The 20106-nt window shown below is 65.0% G+C and overlaps 5 protein-coding genes across 5 annotated transcripts in view; 2 read left to right on the top strand and 3 right to left on the bottom strand.

Moving 5' to 3' along the window:
- Positions 1-3722, top strand: part of AMSG_01652 (uncharacterized protein) — a gene marked incomplete at its 3' end in the record, with an annotated part of 3933 nt that extends 211 nt beyond the window's left edge. The window contains exons 2-4 of the mRNA XM_013906246.1: positions 170-1762; positions 1789-2632; positions 2689-3722. Coding sequence (XP_013761700.1) covers positions 170-1762; positions 1789-2632; positions 2689-3722 — 3471 coding nt within the window. The remainder of the gene's footprint in view (positions 1-169; positions 1763-1788; positions 2633-2688) is intronic.
- AMSG_01651 (uncharacterized protein) lies at positions 3104-5134 on the bottom strand (the record flags this gene model as incomplete). Its single annotated transcript, XM_013906245.1, has 1 exon — positions 3104-5134. A coding segment is annotated over one exon (1403 nt), but the record flags the coding sequence as incomplete, so codon positions are not given.
- Positions 5135-5889: 755 nt separating this feature from the next.
- Positions 5890-13931, top strand: AMSG_01650 (uncharacterized protein; the record flags this gene model as incomplete). The annotated part of the gene is made up of 1 exon (XM_013906244.1): positions 5890-13931. One exon carries the CDS (start codon positions 5890-5892, stop codon positions 13645-13647), a length of 7758 nt encoding a protein of 2585 aa, XP_013761698.1. The 3' UTR covers positions 13648-13931.
- AMSG_01649 (DNA polymerase) lies at positions 13685-18750 on the bottom strand (the record flags this gene model as incomplete). The annotated part of the gene is made up of 2 exons (XM_013906243.1): positions 13685-18403; positions 18625-18750. The coding sequence occupies 2 exons, from the start codon at positions 18748-18750 to the stop codon at positions 13727-13729; spliced, it is 4803 nt and encodes a 1600-aa protein (XP_013761697.1). The 3' UTR covers positions 13685-13726.
- A 123-nt stretch (positions 18751-18873) lies between these two features.
- AMSG_01648 (trimethyllysine dioxygenase) lies at positions 18874-19906 on the bottom strand (the record flags this gene model as incomplete). Its single annotated transcript, XM_013906242.1, has 1 exon — positions 18874-19906. One exon carries the CDS (start codon positions 19904-19906, stop codon positions 18890-18892), a length of 1017 nt encoding a protein of 338 aa, XP_013761696.1. The 3' UTR covers positions 18874-18889.
- Positions 19907-20106: the final 200 nt, after the last annotated feature.

Genomic DNA, 20106 nt, shown 5'->3' with positions numbered 1-20106 from the left:
GTTCGTTCCCCCGCCCTCCCCGTCCCCTCCATGTACCTCCTCCCCCCCCTCCCCCCCTACCCATCCTCCCTCCCCCCCCCCCCACACTCACATACCTACATCCCTACACATATGCTGCTCGCCCTGTTGCCATCGAACGCAATGGCTCCCTTCTTCTGTCGGTCAACAGACGGTAACCGCACAAGAGGGCTTCTTCTTCACAACCATGACGCTCGTGGCGCTCAATACAGATACCCAGCAGATCGATGTGGTGTCACGCGGGCGGACCGAGGTGGTTCAGCCGGCGACGACTACCCCGGTCTTTGCCAAGGGTCCATACGAGCTGTTCACCCCGGAAGGCGAGCCGCCGCTGCTCATCATCTTTGAGCTCTACGTCGTCTCCAAGCAGGATGATGGCTCCAAGTCCATCGACAAGTACGCGGCTGCCAAGGTCTCGGTAGCCTCAGTCACGGCTGTACTCCTCGAGACCGGTGCAGCAGAGGTCGATCTCAAGATGGATCCGGCCATGGACGGCGCAGAGGCCCGGACTGTCGTCATCTTGGAGTTTTCCGACTCGGAGGAGTACTCGTACGAGTACACAACAGGAACCAACTTACAGAGCGGATTCCACGTCGACGACGACTTTGAGTACTCGTACTACACCGAGGACGAAACGGCACCCGAGGGCACCCGCACCCGCCGTACCCAGAAGTCGCGCTCGCGCCCGGCCTCGGTTTCTACTTCTCGCCGCGCACGCTCGGGCTCGCGCTCCCGTCGCTCGCGCACAGACCGCCCGGGCACTGCTGACCCGACCATTCCGACACTCGACGACACCGGCGACATTGCTGACTTTTCCGCTGACCTGTCGCCATCCCCCAGGTCGGCTGGCCCACCCGTTCACTCGCAGCCGCCGCCTGGCCACGAGCCACATCCACCCGCACCCACCGACAACCACGGCGACGACGGCTATGATCATAGCGACCGATCCGGACCGCCGGTCCGGCCCGAGTCTGCGCCGCACTCGGCAAGGTCGTCGCGTCACGGCACCCCGCGGTCTTCACGCCGCGGAACCCCACGGTCAGCCCGCGTTGCGCGACATGGCTCGGCCCGGTCGTCCGCCCATCGAGTTGCCGCCCCGCCGCCACCTGAGCCGGCCCCGCCACCGCCACCGCGTCCGACTCTTCCGCTTGCGCCACCGCCGTTGGCTACCTTTGACATTGTGTCACGGACCGCGGTCCCGCTGCGGGACGCACTCGCGACGCATGTCTCCTCCTCCGCCGCCGCCGTCCGTGTCGTCGTCTTTGAGGCCTCGGGCCTGCCGCTCGTTGGCGTCGATGGCTCCGAGCTCCCTGCCGCCTTTGTCTCGCTCAAGACAACTGAAGACGACCGCACATCGCGCCGTGCCAACGCGTCTACCCGCGCTGCCCGCGCCTCGCGCCGCCCTGCGTGGGGCGAAGAGCTTGTGGTCGGCGTCCCAGAACCTCTGCTTGCTGTGCCGGGCGAAGGTGTGGTGCTCTCGGTGGCCGACTCGCTCACCCAAACGCTTCTCGCCAAGTTTGTTGTCCCGTTCTCAGCCCTCGACTCGCGGACCAAGTACTTGCTCCGACTGGGCAAGGCAGGCTCGACCGAGACCGTCCTTGTCTCCATCGAGCTCATTCCGACGGTCTCGGACCTGGTGCGCTCACTAGCGGCCGAACCCACCTTTGGTCTCCTCCGCGTCAAGCTCGGCCGCCTCGCTCCACAGCCCGATCGCTCGTCGCACTTTCAAGCCCTGCTGGCGGTCGTCCCCTCAGCGAGCACGTTTGGCAGCGGACCGCCGCCCGCCTCAACTCGGGCTCTGATCCGGCGCTGCCGTGGTCCGACCTCTCGGTGGCTGGCACTGAGGTGCCCGGCCCGCTGCCGGCTGTCCCGTCGCCGCTTGGCCTGTCATCATTCACCGCCTCGGCCTGGAACGAGACTACCCACATTCCGGCGCCACTAGCTACTCTCACCAACCCCTCTGGCGCTCTCGCCATCCAGATCTGGCGCGCTGCAGAGCTGTCCCGCGGCATTTACGACCCAGAGTACTACGGCCATGCTCTCGTCCCACTCGACTCGGAGCTCGTCTCGCTCCTTCTCGAGGGCTTCTCCGTCGCGCTCTCCAACATCGCCATTGCCGTCCTCGCCTCGCCGCTGCCCGACGACTCGTCGGCCCCGCCAGCGTCGTCCATCCACGTGAACCTGGAGCTCTCGCTCGCCTGTGCTTCCAACGTCGGTCCACCGTCCCCGCGCGGCCTGCCGCCTGCGCCGAACCTCGGCGCCGCACCCATCATTGGCTCGGCGCCGCACACAGCACACACCACGGCCGTACCTGACGTCCCTCCCGTCTCTGGCTTTGACATGGTCATCGAGCCGTCCAAGTACATCGGATCCGGCTCGTACTCGGACGCAGGCGGCTACTCGGGCTACTCGTACTACTCGCCGCGCGCGGCACGCCACGTGCATTCGAAAACCCGTTCACCGCGCCAGTCGTCGCGCCGCTCGGTGCGCAGTCGCCGCTCGCGTCAGCAAGACGACTCGTTTGATCCGCTCGCCACCACCCACGCTCTCGCCGTGACTCGCGCCGCGCAAGGGCCAAGCACTCGCCGCGTCGCACCTCTCGCTCGCCGCGCCGGTCTTCGCGCTCGCCACACAGACAACCACCTCAAAGCCTGACTCCTGCCGCCGCAGTCACCCAGGTCTCACTCGCGCCCGATGTCACCATCCTCACCAATGACATTCAGAACAAGCAGGACATGATCGACCGCTTGCTGACCGAGGTCGACGAAAAGGCGTCCGCCATCAAGACTCTCGGTGCCGACGTCATGCGCCTCCGCAAGGAGAATACCATGCTCCGGGTCCAGATCACCGAGCTCTCCACCCAGCTCGAGGACCGCCACGCCGACGCGCTCTCTAACGCCGAGACCCGCGGCGTCGACGGCCTCGACCACGACGAGCTCGTCCGCCGCCACATTGCGCTCTCCCGTCGCTACAAGGCCGACATGCGCCGGTTCCAGGAGAACCAACTGCGGGTCGAGAAGCTCCAGAACGCCGTTATCAAGCACAACGAGGCCGAGAAGTCTTACCTCGAGCTTGAAGAGGCTCATACTGCGCAGGCTGCATTTATCATGCAGCTCCAGACTGAAAACTCCTCGGTCAACAAGTTCAAGCAAGTCATCGCTGACCAGGAAACCATCATCGCCCGGCTCGAACATCTTGTCGAAGCCAACGGCGCCGCGTCTGCCCGCGCCCGCCCGCGCCCACCGTCTCGCGCCGAGCCACTGCCGGCCCTCGACAAGCGCCGGGGTTCGTCCACCAGCGCAGACGCTGCCGAAACTGCTGCCCTTCGCAACGAACTCTCCGCTGCCAACTCGAAGATCCACTCGCTCCAGTCGCAAATTCGCGAGATGTCGCTCCAGCTGCAGTCGATGCCGCCCGGCCCGTCGGCCGGCATGCAGATGTCCACCACCAACTCGAGCGAGGTCATCCAGCTCCGCTTCCGCATCGAGGAGCTCACCCGCCAGAACCACCGTCTCGAGACCGACCTCCAAAAGGTGCTCTCCACCGCAGGCATGGGCGAGCTGGAGAAGGACCGCTTCCTCCTCCTCATGCGCGCCGAGACCTCCGAGGCCCGCGCCGCTTCGCTCGAGGCCCAGCTCGTCGAGAACACCCGCGAGTATGGTTCGCAAATTGCGCAGCTCAAGGCGCAGCTGGCCATGCAATAACCGCGCCCCTTACCGCAGCTTGCCCGCAACTACCTCCACAAACGCATCAAAGAAGCCCGCCATCCGCCGTGCCCGCCCTGCATCATGTCCCGCCATGGCCACGCTCACGCTCGCAGCATCGGGCGTAGCCCTCGCCACGAAATCAAACAGACGACCGTCATCGTGCTCGGCTGCTCCGTCGCGGCGGACGACCGAACCTTTGATGCAGAGCGCGAGCTCGTCGTCACCACCCCCACCGTTGCTGCGACGTTCGTCAATCTCGAGCTCGTGCGCAACGTTCAGCGTTGTCAGCGCTGCCGAGAGTGCGGTGAGCACAGCCATTTCTTTCTCATCGCCCTCGTCGTCGAGCTGGACCGGTACAACACGCGCCGGGAGGCCAGGCTCCCGCGCCGGGACCGGTGAGCCATCGGCCGCGACAAACGACCATCCAATCGCCCACCGCGTCGTTCGGCCCTGGTACAGCGCGGTGTGTACAACCCGGACTGCAAACGGCAGCCCGTGGTGCAGCAGGTCCAGCAACGGCGCCAAGGAGGCCTTGATCCCAATTAGCGAGGTAAACCACACCGCGCGGGCCCGGTACACCACAGAGTCCATCACCAGCCTCGCCACAAATCCCACCTCGCCACCAGCTGTCGCCAGCTCGGTCGCCGACCCAATGCAAGAGCCTGCATCCATCGGCTCGTCAAAGAACGGCGGGTTAGTGAGCGTGACGCCAAACATCGCCGGTGCGCCTTCCGCCTCCATCGCCGGTTGCAGCAGCTCGTTCTCGCTTGCCGCTGCCACGAGCACCGTCTCGACGCCCTTGGCCTCCAGCACGTCGGCGTTGGCTGCCACGTTGGCCTTTGCAACTTCGAGCGCATTGCTGTCAACTTCGGTCCCCACAAACGACCATCCAAGTGCCGTCGCACCCAGCAGGGGGTAGACCACCGACGCGCCAACGCCGATGTCCAGCGCCCAAATCTTGCTGTCTCGGCCCTGCACCTCCCGCCCGCTCTCCACAAGATCTTCCAGCCACAGCAAGTAGTTGAGCCGCGACGGCAGAGTCGGACAAAGATGCGCAGGCGGGAGCTCAACCCGAAGGCCAAAATCGACCGCAAACAGTGCCTGTGTAAAGATCCGTAGCGCAGTCGGATCCGAGAACCGCACCATCCCGTGGTCGAGCACCTCTAACAGCGGCGGATAAGCACTTGCCAGCTCCTCAAAGCTTCGATCCAGCTCCCGATACAAGTTCCGCGGATGCATTCGCCCGCTCCCGGCCCGCCCACTGCCAGCACCTCCCCTCACCAGCTGCTTCCCCCTCTTGATCCTCCTTCCCTCGTCGTCGCCCTTGTCGTTGTTCTCAGGCGAGCTCAGCCCGTCAAGCTCGTTCCTCGGCCTCTTTCTCCCCACCGCCTCTCCAGGACCATTCTCGCCTCCCACACCCACAGCATCCTCCCCAACGTCATCCATGCCCTTCCTCTCGAAACAACGAAGCGACAAGTAGCCTACACGAAAGGATAGCACACGACCAAGAGCCATGACAGTGTGCGCTGATGGTGATGCAAGTCGCCGACCGAGTTGGCCAGCAGACGTGACCACCCATTAATCCATGGGAACCATTGAAAGAAGGTCATGGTCATGAAATGCTCAATGATGCCACGACTGCGGACGCTCGCAATCGGCTGGGCGACACCATACATCGCTCAAAGCTTCGATGACGTCAACACAATCGGCTTCAGAGGAGCGGGAAGCCGCCCACCCACCCAATCGTTTGATGACGAACTGCAACAACGGCGATGGGCGGCTCTTTGAGCGCCCAATTCTAACCTTCATCTCGGGTGTACGCGAGCTATCGACGGGCGCTCATGTACACGCGGGCCATCTTGCCAATTGCTACGATGTGATGGCAAGGATGGTCAGTGCAGTAAATAGCTCTCAAGCCGAAAAGCCATCGGAGCGACCTCTCGGCCGGCAAGCAAGCGCGTGCGTGTTGCAGTCATTTGAAAAACATGACCATTGACCGACTGTGTCACCTTTTGGCGCCAACGAGGCCAACCACCCGACGCAGCCCCCCCCCCCCCCCCCCCACACACACATACACCACATACACGGCACGGCACGACACGGTATAGCCTTCTTTCATACACACACATACACACACTCGTGGTTGACATCTGCTGGAGGAGGTATGTCGTCTGCCCTGCTTCCAGCCGTCGACGACGGCGTGGAGAACCTGCCGCCAAACGCCGAAGACCGACATGGTGCTGGTGCTGGTGGTGGCGCTCTTCCACATGATGCAGAGCTGGTGGATGCTCTGGCTGCTGCGCAATCCAAGTTGGCTGCACTTTCGCGGACGCATAATGCTACTCTGGTCAAGCTGCGGAGGGCTGAAGACTCAGTCCGGCTGCTGTCGGCCCACAAGACCAAGCTGCAGAACGGCCTACGTGCCCTCGCCGACAGAGTCCTCGCTACTGCTGCTGCCTCGCCGCATGATACTCTGCCGACTGATCAGCTGCCGGACGACGTTGTGGAACTGCTTGATGCCATCACTGCTGAGCAGATTGCCGCCGATGTGGCGGCGACTGGCGTCCCGCTCACCTACGACGAGCTCAAGCGTGAGCTTGAGGCTGCTCGCTCCAGCGAGGAGGCCGCCACCCAGGCCGCAGCGTCGGCGCAAGGCCTTCTGGCCTCACGCGACGAGACCATTGCTCTCTTGGGCGCCCGCGTGGAGGCACTCGAGGCCGAGCTGGCCGTCGCTGTCGCCTCGTCTATGCAAGTCGCTTACGATGAGCTGATGGCGACTCATCTCGCGCTTGTCGCCACCCACGAAGCGCTCAAGGAAGAGGCTGCTCAGTCGCGGTGTGTTGCTACTAACGCCATGTCGGGCGCCGAAGCCGATTTGGATTCGCTCTCTCGCGCGCTTGATGCCGCGCGCCGAGATGCCGCCGCAGCCGAGCGCGATGCCGCCGCAGCCAACGCCCGCGCCGATGACGTCGACGCCAAGCTTGCCACCGTATCGTCCAAGCTCGCCGCCGAGCGCGATGCCGCCGCAGCCGCCGCCGATGCCGCTGCTGCCTCACGCGCTGCTGCCCGCAAGGAAGCCGAGAGCGCAGTCTCGACCGCGGCCGCGCGCGCGTCTGAGATGGAGCAGGCCTACTACGCGCTCGTCAACCAGCACGAGGCTCTCAAGGGCCGCACAGCCGTTCTGCAGGAGAGACTCGATCCGCTCGCCACCCTCTCAGAGGAGCATGCAGCGCTCAAGGCCGAGTATGCAGCACTCAAGGCCACTGCGTCGGCCGCGCTTGACCGCATCTCGGACCTTACACAACGGTCCGAAGCCTCGGCCTCGTTGCAGGCCGCGTACGACGAGCTTCACGCCAAGCATTTGCATCTGCAAAACGTGACCGAGCGAGCGCTCGACTCGGTTGCCGTCCTGCAGGCCGACACGGCACGTGCCAATGCGGCCGCTGCTCAGCACGCGGCAGCGGCTTCGGATGCGCAGACAACCATCACTGAGCTGAAAGACCAGCTGGCGGCGGCTCAAACCGGGGCATCGACAGCGACACTTGCGTCCGCTGCCCAGCTTGTCGCTGCCGAGCAGGAGTCGCACGCCTCCGCTGCCCGCGCTGCTCACGCCGAGGCCGCCGCCAACGACGCTCGCGCCTCGGCAGCTGATCTTCGGGCCCAGCTTGACGAGGCGCGCAACGAGCTGGCCGCTGTCAACGCCCAGCTCGCTGCCGAGCGGGCTTCGCACGCCTCAGTCTCGGCCGCCTCGGCTGCCGTCAACACCCAGCTGGAGTCGTACAAGGACCAGCTGGCCCGTGCCGACTCGGCCCTTGTCACCCTCCGCGACGAACTCGAGCGCGAACGGACAGCCCGCGCTGCCGATAACCAGCGCTACGCATCTCACATTGGCGCTGCCACCACCGAGACTTCGGCGGTCGCCACTGCTCGCACCGAGCTCCAGGCGCGGCTAACTGAGCGGGAGGCTGCTCTCGAGGCTGCTCGTGCAGAGACTGCCACCGCCAAGGGCTCGCTCACAGAGGCACAGGCGACGATCTCGCTGCTCGAGTCGCGACTCGCAGCATCGCGGGCGTCGGAGGCCTCGCTCACCTCGCAACTGCATGAGACCCAGACCGAACTGCGGGTGGCGCGCACCCGCCTCCAAGAGCACGAGTCGGCTTCAGCTGCACTCGCCAGGACCCAGGAGCACACTCAGGGTGCGCTTTCGGCCAACGAGCGCCAAGTTGCCACACTTGCCACCCGCCTCGAGTCGGCGCTCGAGACCAACGCCGCGCTAGAGGCTAAGATCATCAAGCTCACCTCGGGCAAAGCCGGTACCAAGGCACAGATGGAAAACAAGGATGCCGCACTGCGCGACTGCCGTGCCACCCTCGCTGCGCTGACTGCAAAGCTCGAGGACGCGCAGCATGCCATGGAGATGTCTGCGCTGGAAACGTCCCAACTTCGCAATGCCAACGCCCAACTCAAGGACGACGTCGCAGCGCTCACCTCCAAGGTTGGCGAGCTCTCACAGGAGAGTCAACGGGCAGGCCAGAACATCCTTGCCCTCGAGCTGGCGAACAAGCAGCACGCCGATGCCCTTCTCTCCGCCAACTCGTCACTCGAGAACACGTCTGCCGAGCTGGCGGCCGCCCGGCTCGAGCTCGGTGAGCGCAACTCGCGCATCACCCAGCTTGTGCAACTCTTCAAGCGCGAGGGCTACGCAGTGACTGAGACACTCGCGACAGGCAACGACTCGACAGTCACCACCCGCAACATTGTGTACTCGGTCGAGTCGTCGCTTGCCGCCCGCGCCCAGGCCATGAAGATCGAGCAGCTGTCCAAGGCCCTGTCGGATGCCGAGGCGTCAATTTCGTCACTGGAGGCCAAGTTGGAGGACGCCAAGCGGAGCGCGGGTCGCGAGCTTGCCGCCGCCCGGGCCGAGAAGGAGCAGGCGCTCTCCGAGGCGCGGACCAAGTACGAGGATCTCATTGCCTCGTCACGAACCTCTTCCCGCTCGGTTGACATGTCATACCAGTCAAAGCTGGACAAGATGGCGGCGGCCCATCACGACCAAGTCTCGGCTCTCAACGACAAACTCGTTGCCCAGGCCGAGGAGTACCGGGCCAAGCTCGCGGCGCAGCTGGCAGCGACAACCGACAAGTACTCGGCCAAGATGGCCAAGGCGGCAGCTGCCGCCGCCGACGCGCTCGAGGACGAAAAAACCAGATCTGCTGCCTCGCTGGCGGCCACGCGCGCAGAGGCCCAAAATAAGCTCGATGCGTGCAAGCAGCGCCACGAGCGCGAGATGCAGGCCCTGGTCTCACGCCACACTCAGGACCGCGACGCGCTCGTTGCCGAGCATGACCGGTCGGTGTACGAGCTCAAGGCTCGTGCCGCCGACGAGCTCAACGCTCGCATCGCCCACTACCAGGACAAGCTCACTGAAGCGAGCAACCAGCACTCGGCGCTCACTCGCGAGCTCGAGGCGCGCCTTCGTCGTGAGGCCGAGCATGAGCTGAAGGAGGTGCAGTCAGCACTCGCTTCGGTTCGCTCCGAGCTCGCCACTATCACCGCCACCCACGAGATGCAGCTAGCATCGCGGCTCTCCGACCAGCGGACACAGTACGAGTCGGCGGCCATGGAGGCCAAGCTGACGCATGCCGAGCAAGTCAACGCCCTTACCTCGGAGCTTGGTGCACTCAAGGCCAAGATTGCGTCTGAGGAAGCCCAGCTGGAGAGTGACAAGGAAGAGCTGGCCAACGCAAGCTCCAAGCTCGAAATCCTGCAAGCGGAAAAGCTGTCGCTCGAGCGAGCATGCGGCGATCTACAGCACGAAAACGCCCGACTCCATGCGCTGTACAAAGACAAGCTCGAGGCGTCAGGTGAGCGGGTGGCCTTTCTTTCTACCGAGCTCGAAAAGGTCAACGACGCTCTCCAAACCGCGCTCATGGACGCGTCCGAGGCAAAGGCTCGCGCTGATGCGGGCAAAGCCGCCCAGGACGCGCTCTCGGACTCAAACGCGCGCCTTGATGCAGAGCTCGAGTCCGTCAAGTCAATTCTGGACGCGCTAGAAAAGGAGCACTCGGCCACGGTCCGCTCGCTGGCAGCAGCTCGGAAGCGCGGGCGCAAGCTCAAAGCAGCGCAGGGTACCAACGCAGCGCTACTGGCGGATCTCGAGGATGCCGTCAAGACCAACTCGGAGCTGGAAGCAGCGCTCACAAAGGCTCGAACCGATAATGCCGACCTTGCCGTTGAGCTTCAGGCAACGCTTGACGCCAACGGCTCGTTGGTAGCGCAGGCTAAGGGTTTTGAAGCCGAGAAGCTCGAGCTGACCCTGGCCATCCAGAAGAGCCAGCACGAGGCGCGCCTCGCGGCAGCCAAGGCCAAAGAAGCGCACGATGTCGCGCTTGCCGATGTGGTGAGCCGTGACAAGGCTCTTGCAGCAGCTAATGCACGTGCCGACGACTTGGAAACACAGCTACTTGCGGCCAAGCGCGATGCCAAGGAAGCTCGGCACGAGCAGCTCCGGCTCCAGTCTGACGTCGACGATCTGCGCAATGCTGTTCACGTGGCCGAGCTCAGGGCAACGCGAGCCACCGACGGCATGGACATGGCCAAGGAGAAGCACTACTCGCTGATGGCCCAGCTCGAGTCGGCATCGCACCTCGAGGCGCAGGTGACCAAGCTCCGCGGGATGCTGGACGCGGCACGCGATGAAAACGCGTCGCTTCAGGTCAACCTCTCGCTTATTGACGAGCAGCTCGGAGTGACCGAGGCGGAGCTGGAGGCTTCGCGGGCTCACGCGGCCGAGTTGGCAGCCGAGCTGGATGCGGAGCGGGCGCACGTGGCCGCCCATGGCTCGCCATCAAAGCTCTCGTCGGCACTGACTACGACCAAGGCGCAGCGGGACGAAGTGTGTGCCGCGCTCCGCGAGCTGGAAGACGAGCACAATGCGCTGCAGATTGCGTACGACGGCCTAATGGAGGGCCGCATTTCCGAACTGGAGGAGACTGTGGCCGAGCGGGATGCATTGGCTCACCAAGTGGCAGTGCTGGAGGAGGCCAACGCACTCAACCTCGCTCGGGCGCACGCGCTTGACGCTGCACGCCGCGGTATGTCGGCAGATCAGCTCGAGGTGCTCAAACAGCTCGAGGCGGTGGCACTCAAGTATGAAACGGCGCGGGCAAAGCTGAAGGCGGTGAGCGTCAGTGCTGAGACTGCTCGCGATGCTCTCGAGATCAAGGGCGCAGAGAGCGCGCGGCTCGAGGCGCAGCTCCAGGCGGCGAGCGAAGAGTTGGATGCGCTCCGCGCCGCCCATGCTGCCGCCACCCAGCACATCTCGACCCAGCGCGACAAACTTGATCTCATCGGCTCGGTCACCAACGAAGCTGACATCGAGCTCGTCAAGCTGCGGACGGCTAATGCCACTCTCACTGCTCAGCTCTCCAAGGCGACGGCTGCCAACGATGAGCTCCAGGCCGAAGTCAAGGCACTCGAAGGCAAGCTGGCTCGTGCAGAGCTGGTCTCGCCGCCCGAAGCTCCCGCAGTCGCCACCGCGCGTGCGCTGGCCGAGGCTGCCGCTGCTGCTGCCGACGAGGTGGCGGCGGCGGCGACCGAGTCAGTCGACGACGCCCACGCATCGATTGGCTCTGCCGAAGCCAACTCGCATTGCACCGGCTCATGCCTTGCAGCGAACACTGTCGAGCGGGCTGAGCAAAGGGCCAAGCACTTGCAGATGCTGCTTGACAACGCGCACAAAGTCGTCCATCGCGCCCGCACAGACGCATCCGAGTATGCGGGGTCGTACGCCGCGCTGGAGGCTTCCCTGGAGGCGCTGACTGCGCAGCTTGACGCTGCCAGTGGGCTGCAGAAGCCGGAAGAGGCGGCTCGGCATCGGGCGCTGGGGGAGGCGCGGCGACTGGAATTGGCTGCGCTGCAGCAACAGAACGAGCTGCTCAAGTCGACCAACACCTGGCTCGAGGCCGCCTATGCCGAGCTCGAGGCGTCGGTCCTCTCGGCTGGCATGCTCGGCTCGCGACCGGTCACAACACGGATTCCCGAGCCAAGTCTCGACGCTTCACCATTGTTCTCCTCCAAAGAGCTGTTGGGCCAGCTCAACGCGCTTGCCGGCGACAAAATCGCACTCGAGGCGCAGGTTGCGCACCTCAGCCACAAGTGCAGCACGCTCGAGCGCGAGCTGGCGTCGACCGCAGACGCGCTTGCGGCAGCGCCGCGGGCAACAGAGCCGGTCGACTCGGACCTCTCAATGCCAGCGTTGGTCTCGGCACGGGCGCGGCTGGAGAAGGAGCTCGCGTCGCGCGACGAGCGGATTTCCGAGCTCGAGGCTGCTGTCGACAAGCTCGATGCCCGGGCCAGTGCCATGTCAGAGGCTGCCGAAGCCGCCCAGCGCGCTGCCGCAGCGATGCGGACCAGTGCAGCCAAAGAAGCAGGCTCGCTGGGCCGCGTGGGCGCAGCGCAGCTCGACGCGCAGCTCGGCTCGATCGAAGCGCGCGTCCAGGCGCTAGCACAGACCGGGACCGCGGAACAGGACGGCGTGGCCGAGTCGCCGAACGGTGCACCCATGCTCTCGCCGACCTCGCAGTTTGGCTCGCTCTCTTCGGGCTCGGGCTCGCACCCGACGTCACTTCGGCGCGGACGGGCGGCGTCCGCCTCGGGGGTGGCGCGAGCGGGCGAACCGGCGTTTGCGTCGGTGCGCGCTGCGAGCGGTAGCGGGCTGGGCACGATGCAACATGTGTTTGACACGCACGTTCTTCGGCTCCACACCGATGTCATCGATGCTATCTCCTCGACCGAGTCACGGCTCTCAGAGCTGGCGAACAAGCTGCGGCTTGCTGGCAACCTCTCCGAGGCCGAGGTGCGGCGTGTCGAGGGCGCGCTGCAGCACGTGTGGGAGCAGTGCGACCACCTTCGGCGCGAGGCGTCGTCGGTTCTGAGCCAGCTGCACGCGATGCAGGGCGTGCTTGTGCGGCGCGAGCGGGTGCTTGTTCAGCTCGCGCAGCTAGATGTGCAGGTTGATGCACTGCGTGAGGACGAGGCACTGGCGACGCCGCCGTCGCCTGAGATGCAGGCGTCGTCACAGGCAGCGCTGCAGCGGCTACTCCTCACGCTCGAGCATCAGCTGGAGATGTTGGCCAATGTGGAGCAGCACTGTAACTCGCAGCTGAAGCAGTCGACGACGCTGCTGGCGGTACTTGAGGTCCAGCTGGCGATGATGGGAGTATCGGAGAAGAAGGCAGCGCTGCTGACGGAGAAGCTGGAAAAAGTCAAGGCCGAGTGCGCGCCCGGTGCCGGCGAGACCCAGCAAATTTTGTCGTCGTTTGAGCAGAGCAACCAAGAGTACAAGTCTGCCATCGGCGATCTTGCGACGCGGGTCTCTGCAACGCTGAGCAATGTCGGGCCGCAGGCCAAGTCGCTTGCGGACCGAATGAAGGCGCTGGCGGCGTTGCTAGCGCCGGCTGGTTCGGGCTCGACAAGCGACGCCAGCGGACCGCCTGGTGGCGACGACGAGTACTCCGAGGCCGAGACCGAGGAGATTGATACCAGGCGCGGAGAGACCGGTGAAGCAGAGGTCGCGAGCAGCAGCGATTTCAACTCGATGCGGTTGTCGCAAGATCAGCTTGCGACCTTGCTCAGCGGGGCCGATCCAGAGGCCGGGGTCTCTGCCACGATCGAGCAGATCGAGCGATTGCTCCCGATGGTGGAGCAGCTCCGCGTTGCTGCACCGCCGCAGCTAGCGTCGATGTGCGCCAAGCTGACGGGCGTGGTGGCTGACGCGCGAGCGGTGGCCGAGCACGCGCTTCAGCTGGTCCGGAGTGGGCAGGCCGAGCACAACGAGAAGATCAAGCAGTACGAGGCCGAGCTCGAGACCTTCTCCGACAAGATTGTCATGTTCATGCGCAAGTTTGAAGCGACACAGTAGCCGCCGCCGCCGAGGGATCGGTTCAGAGTGAAATAGGTATGCGAGAGTGGATCACTTTATCTGGTGTCGGGCACAAAATCTATGCACAGATGCTAAAGATGGCCTTGCCGTCAACAAAGTAGTAGGCGCACTTGCCAAGCTCGCCCTGGACCTTGGTGAGGACGCTGGCGAGGAGATCGGTCTCCTCGGGGGAGAGGACGCGGCGGGCAAGAGCCTTGTCCTCGTCGTCGTCGCCAAACTGGTCGAGAGCATGGTCGACGTCAAAGAGCGACTGCAGGTAGAGGAGCTGAAGGTAGACAGTCTTGGAGGGAACCTCGGGATGCATAGTGCCTGTGCAGATGGGGACAAGGCACTGCAGGCCGTGGCCGCGGAGCGAGACCTGGCGAGTGCGGTTGGAGCACGACTCGTCATCGCAGACGTACCATGCGGCGTAGTAGCTCTTGAGCAGGGTGCGGAGCTGGCGGGTGATGGCGTTGTCGATGGCTGCGCGGTCAAAGACGCCTGTGCACGGGCGCGTAGCGCCGGCAGACGCGTCGTCGGCAGGCAGAGTGCCCGGGCAGCGGAGGCCCGAGGTGATGATGCCATCGTTGACGGCAAAGGGGCCGGTGAACGGGTGCGAGGCCTTGCACGTCCGGCAGGGGACGAGGAGGCGCTGGCAGTCCTTGTACTTGACGGCGTCCGAGGCGGCGGCAGCGGCCTGGAACAGATCGTCGGCACCCTCCGAGTAGAAGACGCGGTTGAAGCGCGACGAGTCGAGGCCGAGACAGTCGGCAATCTGACCCGGGTCTGTGCCCTCGATGGGCTCGCACAGGCGCGAGACTGGCGGGTGGACCTGCTGGGCGAGGTACCACTCAACATCGAGCTCGAGCTCGCCGTTAGCGCGAAGGACCTCGTCGGGTGAAAACGCGCGCTCGGCCACAGACTTGGACGCGCCCTTGACGATGACGTACTGAATGTAGTCGCCGCGGCGAGCGGGCTTGTTCTGCTGGCGCATGCGGAGAGCAACCTGGACATGCGGCTGTGACTTGGAGTCTGCGTAGTCCATCGGATCCTTGGTGAGGCCCTTGGTGATGATGAACTTGCCGAGCGGGATCTGGCCGGCACGGACCTCTTCCGAGAGATTGCGAAGGAACTCGTGGATGGTATCGACAAGCTCATCGCGTGCCGAGCCCGAAAGGATGCGGTCGAGGACAAAGTTACCGGCGTCCTTGGAGAGTTCGCACCAGTCGCGACGGACGAGGTCGAGGCCCTTAGACTCCTTGACAGTGGTGAGCACGCCATCGCGCTCGACGAGCATGAGCGCGGCGTACTTCTTCTTCTTGAGCAGGAGCAGCGACTGGAAGATGCCGTCGATGTCGAGCTCGAGGAGCTTGTACCGCTTGTTGACCTCGTGCATGACCTGCTTGCCGATGGCCCGGACGTCGTCGAGGTTGGTCGACCCGGTGTTGACCATGATCGAGTCGGTGTCACCGTACACCACCTCGAGGTTGAGCTGCGACTCGGCAATGTCGACGGTGTTCTGCAGAATCTCACGTCCAAGTGACGTGATGAGCGACGCCACGGGCTTGCAGTAGAATCGCGAAAAGGTAAAGCCAAGGCAGCCGTACATCGAGTTGGCAGTGAGCTTGAGTGCCTTCTGCCGGATGTCGTACTGGGTCCGCAGCAGCGGGTCCGTCGCCGACTTGAGGAGCGCCTTGACCTGCGAGCGCCGCTCGACAAGGGTCTTGATCAGCCGCGGCAGTACGCCCTCCGAGACCGACGAGTCGGGCACGCGAGCGCCCGACGCACCGAGGCCGTCGGCGGACGAGGCCTCGAGCGACTCGGCCAGCGCCATGTCGTCCGCCTCGGTCCCGTCGCCGGCGCCGGCAATGAGGTTCTCGGCAATGGCGGCGTCGACGGCGGTGAGCTTGACGCGCTCAACGGTAGTGAAGCAAAGGTTGTACTCTTGGATGATCGACGGGTAGAGCGAGTTGAAGTCAAGGAGGAGGATGAACTTATCGTAGAAGCCGCGCTTGGGCTCGAGGACGAGACCTCCAGCGTAGGCTGCCTTCTTGCGGCGCGGGCCCTTCTTGCGCGAGGCGCCGCCCGAGCCGCTGCCGCGGGCACCCGAGCCGGCGGTGGCCCAGAACTTGTCCGGCAGGACGTAGCCGAGGTTGTGGAACTCGTGGCAGAGGAGGTACTCGTTGCGAAGCGAGCGGCCGCCGTTGAGCGTCTGCGACCAGAGGTTTCCGGCAAGCGCGGTGAGCTGCTTGGTGAGCGGGATCATCATGAGGTGGAACATGAGCTTGACTGCGAGGTAGGCGTCGTTCTCGGTGTGGCGGATGAGGTCAAGCAGTGTCTCGTTGGTGGCGTAGTAGCTGGGGAGCGTCGACATGTCGATCGGTGTCCGCGTGATGCCGAGCATCTTGTTGGAGAGATGGGCGAGCGTGTAGTTGGCCTCGCGGACAAGGTCCTTGGAGCCGAGCCAAGTGTCGCAGAGGAGGCGGCCGGCGGCGGCGGCGCGCTCCGACGACGACGAGTTGCCGGCACCGCCGGGACCGGCCTGGAGCTTGGGCATGTGCTTGCGGCGGAAGCGGCCGATCTTGGACCACGCCGAGATGTTGCACGCCTTGAAACGGTGGAGGAGGACGTCGATGTCAAAGCCGACAATGTTGTGGCCGACGAGCACGTCCGGGTCGATGACGTGAATCTTGGCGAGCAGGTAGTTGAGGAGCGCCCGCTCGGAGGAGCAGACCTCGACCTGCGGCGCCTTGGCGCGAACAAAGTCGGTGAAGCGGGCAACGCCCGAGGCCGGGGTCATGATGGCGTTTCCGGAGAGCGGGCGGACGGCCGAAAAGTGGTTCATGCCGGCCTCAGGGTTGGGCGTGGCCGACTCCATGTTGACGCCTTGGTGGACAATGCACGAGGCCATGAGGATCTCGTTGGCGTGTGCGTTGGGGTTGAGGATCGTCTTGAGCGAGATAGACATGACCTTGAGCGGCGGGAGCGCTGGCGGGAGGGCAATGTCGTTGCCCGGGATCGAGACGAGCGACGGGCCGGCAACGGTGACCTCGTGCTTGCACCACGAGACGCGCGCGCCAGAGTCGACGGCGTCGGCAGAGAGAAGGAGCCACGATGGACCCATCAGCCGCTTGCGCATGATAAAGGCCTCCATGGCCGACGTCGATGTGCCAAAGATGCGCGAAAAGGTGGCGCCGCCGGTCATGGCCACGTCGTCGAGGTTGGCGAGTGCTGCCGAGTACATGACCTCGAGGTAGGTGGCCTCGGCTGGGATGTCGGGCTCCTCAAAGGCGTACTTCATCTCGGACGGCTTGGAGGCAAACGAGCTGACGCCGCGGGCCTTGAGCATGGCATGGATCTCCGAGTAAACGTCAGCAATGGTGACGTCCTCGTCGGTAGGGATGCCGGCCGGCGAGAGCTTCTTGGCCCGCGGCAGGACGTAGAGCCGGCGCTGAATGCCCGGCACCGTGACGCAGACCGAGGCGTACTTGTTCGAGCCGGGCGCGGCAACCTTGCCTACAAGGTACACGGTCCCGGGCCGCTTGTACTTCTCCTCAAACGCGTCGAGGTAGTAGAAGAGGACGGTACCGTCGGGCCGCCGCGGGACGGCGTTGGCCGACGCGCCGATGGCCATCGGCGCCGCCGCGCCGGGCACCGGCTCCTGGCCCGTCGCCGGCGCTCTCTCGTCGTCGCGCGAGCATACCGACCACCAGTCGTTGCCGCCCGAGCCGGCGAGCGACTGGCCGACGTACTGCGGACCGGCGGCGTTGCCAGCGAGCGGGTCCTCAGAGCCAAGGGCGGCAGCGTTGGGCTCGGGTGCCCGCTTGCGGCGCTTCTTGAGCTTGGGCTTTGACGAGCGGACCGCGACGTTGGACGAGCGCTCCGGCGCCACCGGAAGCACCTCGCCGGCGTCGATCGGCTCGGGCGAGACAGCGTTGGCGGTGTCGGTCGCCGTCGCCGTCCGCCGCTTCTTTGGCGAGCGCTCCGGCGTGTTGGCGGCGGCCTCGGTGAGCGGTTCGTCCTGAGACGCCCGCGGCGGCGTCGACGGCGCCTCGAGCTCCATGTCTGCGGTGCCGTCGTCGTCTGCAAAGCCTCCGTCGTCGTCGACAACCGGCGGGCGCGACTTGGAGACGGGCGGAAGGACGGCGTCGTAGTCGACATCGCCGTAGCCGTAGCCCGACGCCGCGGTGAGGCGCGAGGCCGTGAGCGGGTCGGCGGCAAAGCGGGTCGAGCCAAGCTTGCTCACGCTACCGAGGGCGGCGGCCGTGTCGACGCGCGAGGCCAGGAGCGGGTCGACCATCGGGGCAGCCGACGCAGCAGCACCGAGGCGGCCGGTGGCAGCCGCGCCGGCGCCGGTCCCGCCGAGTGAGTTGAGCATGGCCTCAAACTCGTCATCATCCTCAGCCGTGGTGGTGACAGTCGTCTTGCGTGTGCCGGCACGGGCGGCGGCCGACTTTTGGGCGGTGAGAAAGGCCTTTGCAATGCGGCGCTTGGGCGCAGCCTCGCGGCGACGAGCCGAGGTCTCCATGGCACGCTCCAAGCCAGACTTGGGCGCCGCGTCCTTGCGAGCACGACGAAGAGGAGCTTCACCCTGGACCTCCTCTTCCATGACGTCAAAGACCTCAAGGCCCGACTCACGATAGCCACCATCACCCAGGTCGTCCTCGATAAACTCGTCGTCGGCCTGGCGAGCAGCCACAATAGCGTTGTACGTGGCCTCGTCGACCTGCTCATACACATCCTCCTCCTCCTCCAACTGCAGAGAGGTGGATGGAGGGGAGGGGGGGGGGGGGGGTAGCGGGGGTAGCATCCTCGGTGAGTTGCGCTCATCTCCACACCAGCCCCCGTCAGCTGCTCCCAGCCGCGAAGCAAAAAGGGTCGTAGAATCTTAGCCAGACACGGCGAGGGGCGGTGACTACCATGGTGGTGGGGGGTATAGCCATGGGGGAAGGAAGGATATAGGAAATGAGGACATACCTCATATGCACCTGCAATGGAAGAGGTACCAGCCTTGAGCGCAGCCATGCGCTCGAGCGCTTGCTGTCGCTTGGACGCGCCACTCCGCTGGCCTGCGTTGGTCCTCCGGGTGCGGCGGCTGGACATGGCGGCCGACTGAGAAGCGGAGAGAGATGGGTGGGGGAAGATTCTACCTTTTTTCGGCTTGAAGAGGGCAAAGAATGAGGGGGGAGGGGGGGGGGGGGGCGGGACTGGTAGACCTGCTTGGTGGTGTAGGGCAAGTGATTTAAGCGCGCTTGATGCGGGCATGCCGCGAGGCAAGATCCTGCGCAGAGTAGTAAGCGCCGGCAAGGCGGCGCTTGCCGGTAAAGGCGGTTCGCCCGTGAAGGGTGCGCCAGTTGTCGAAGAAGCAGACGGTGCCCGGGAGGAGCTTGAAGGTGGCGGTCCAGGGCGCGTTGGCGTCGTTGACGAGGCCCATCAGGTGGGTCCACGCCTCGTAGTACGCAGCAACGGTGGACGCGTCGCCGTCGGGGAAGCCATCGCGATCGTCATTGTTGAACCGCAGCTGTCGGAGTGCACCCGCAGCGTCGGTGGTCACAGCCGGCGCCACCGCAGAGTACACGTCATTGGCATCGACATAGGTCCACCGCAGCGGCGTCGAAGAGAGCAGATCAAAGTGGTCAGGCCTGGCGGCGGCAAGCGCATCAAGCGCCGCAAAGCCGTCGACCATGACCGAGTCGCCGCCACTACCGTCGTGCTCGAGGCAGTGCAGGATCTGGGCTCCCGGCGGATCGGTAAAGTACGTGCCGTCGGTGTGCGGGCGGAGGGCGAGGTTGGTATACGCTGTATCGCCATGCTCCAGGTCGGCAGTAAAGTCCCAAAAGTCGCCGTAGTGGGTCGCCCGCGCAAAGCAGATGCCCTCGAGCAAGGCACGGGTCGCCGCTGCCGATGGCTCAACCCCGGTGACAAACGCCAGACCGTACGCCGCCAGATTGTCGAGCACCTGCTCGGTGTACTGCTCCTGGCCCAACCCGGCATCGATCTCCAGCGCACCAGATGCCACCAGCTGCTCCAGCGGAATGTCACCGGCCGCGGGGCTTCCACCGCTGCGCGAGATCCCCACTCCTTCCGGCATTGGCTGACGAGCCGCCACTCGATTGCTTCCAAACACCGCCGGCAGCTCGCCAGCTGAATAGAGCGAGACATGGCCGTCTCCCCAGGTGACGACCACTCCGCCGTCGTCGCCCATCTCTGCATCAGCCGGGCTCACCGCCTCGCGCGCCAGCGTGTGGGTTGCCACCATCCGTTGATGCGTCTCTGGATGACGACACTCTGTGCATGGGCAACAGTCACGAGCAGCCACACCCGGGATCTCCCCCAAGCCCGCTACCGCGATGACCCCGTCGTCGCTCACGCTCACGCCACCTCGCGTCACTGCCGCACCGCTTGCTGCTCTCTTGGCCAGCACGCACCCTACCCGTGGCGACGGCACGTGGGCGCACA

The sequence above is a fragment of the Thecamonas trahens genome, assembly GCF_000142905.1.
Source record: "Thecamonas trahens ATCC 50062 unplaced genomic scaffold supercont1.6, whole genome shotgun sequence".
Taxonomy (NCBI): Eukaryota; order Apusomonadida; family Apusomonadidae; genus Thecamonas; species Thecamonas trahens.
The sequence above is the reverse complement of the archived record's forward strand: the minus strand, read 5'-3'. Positions and strand labels throughout refer to the sequence as shown.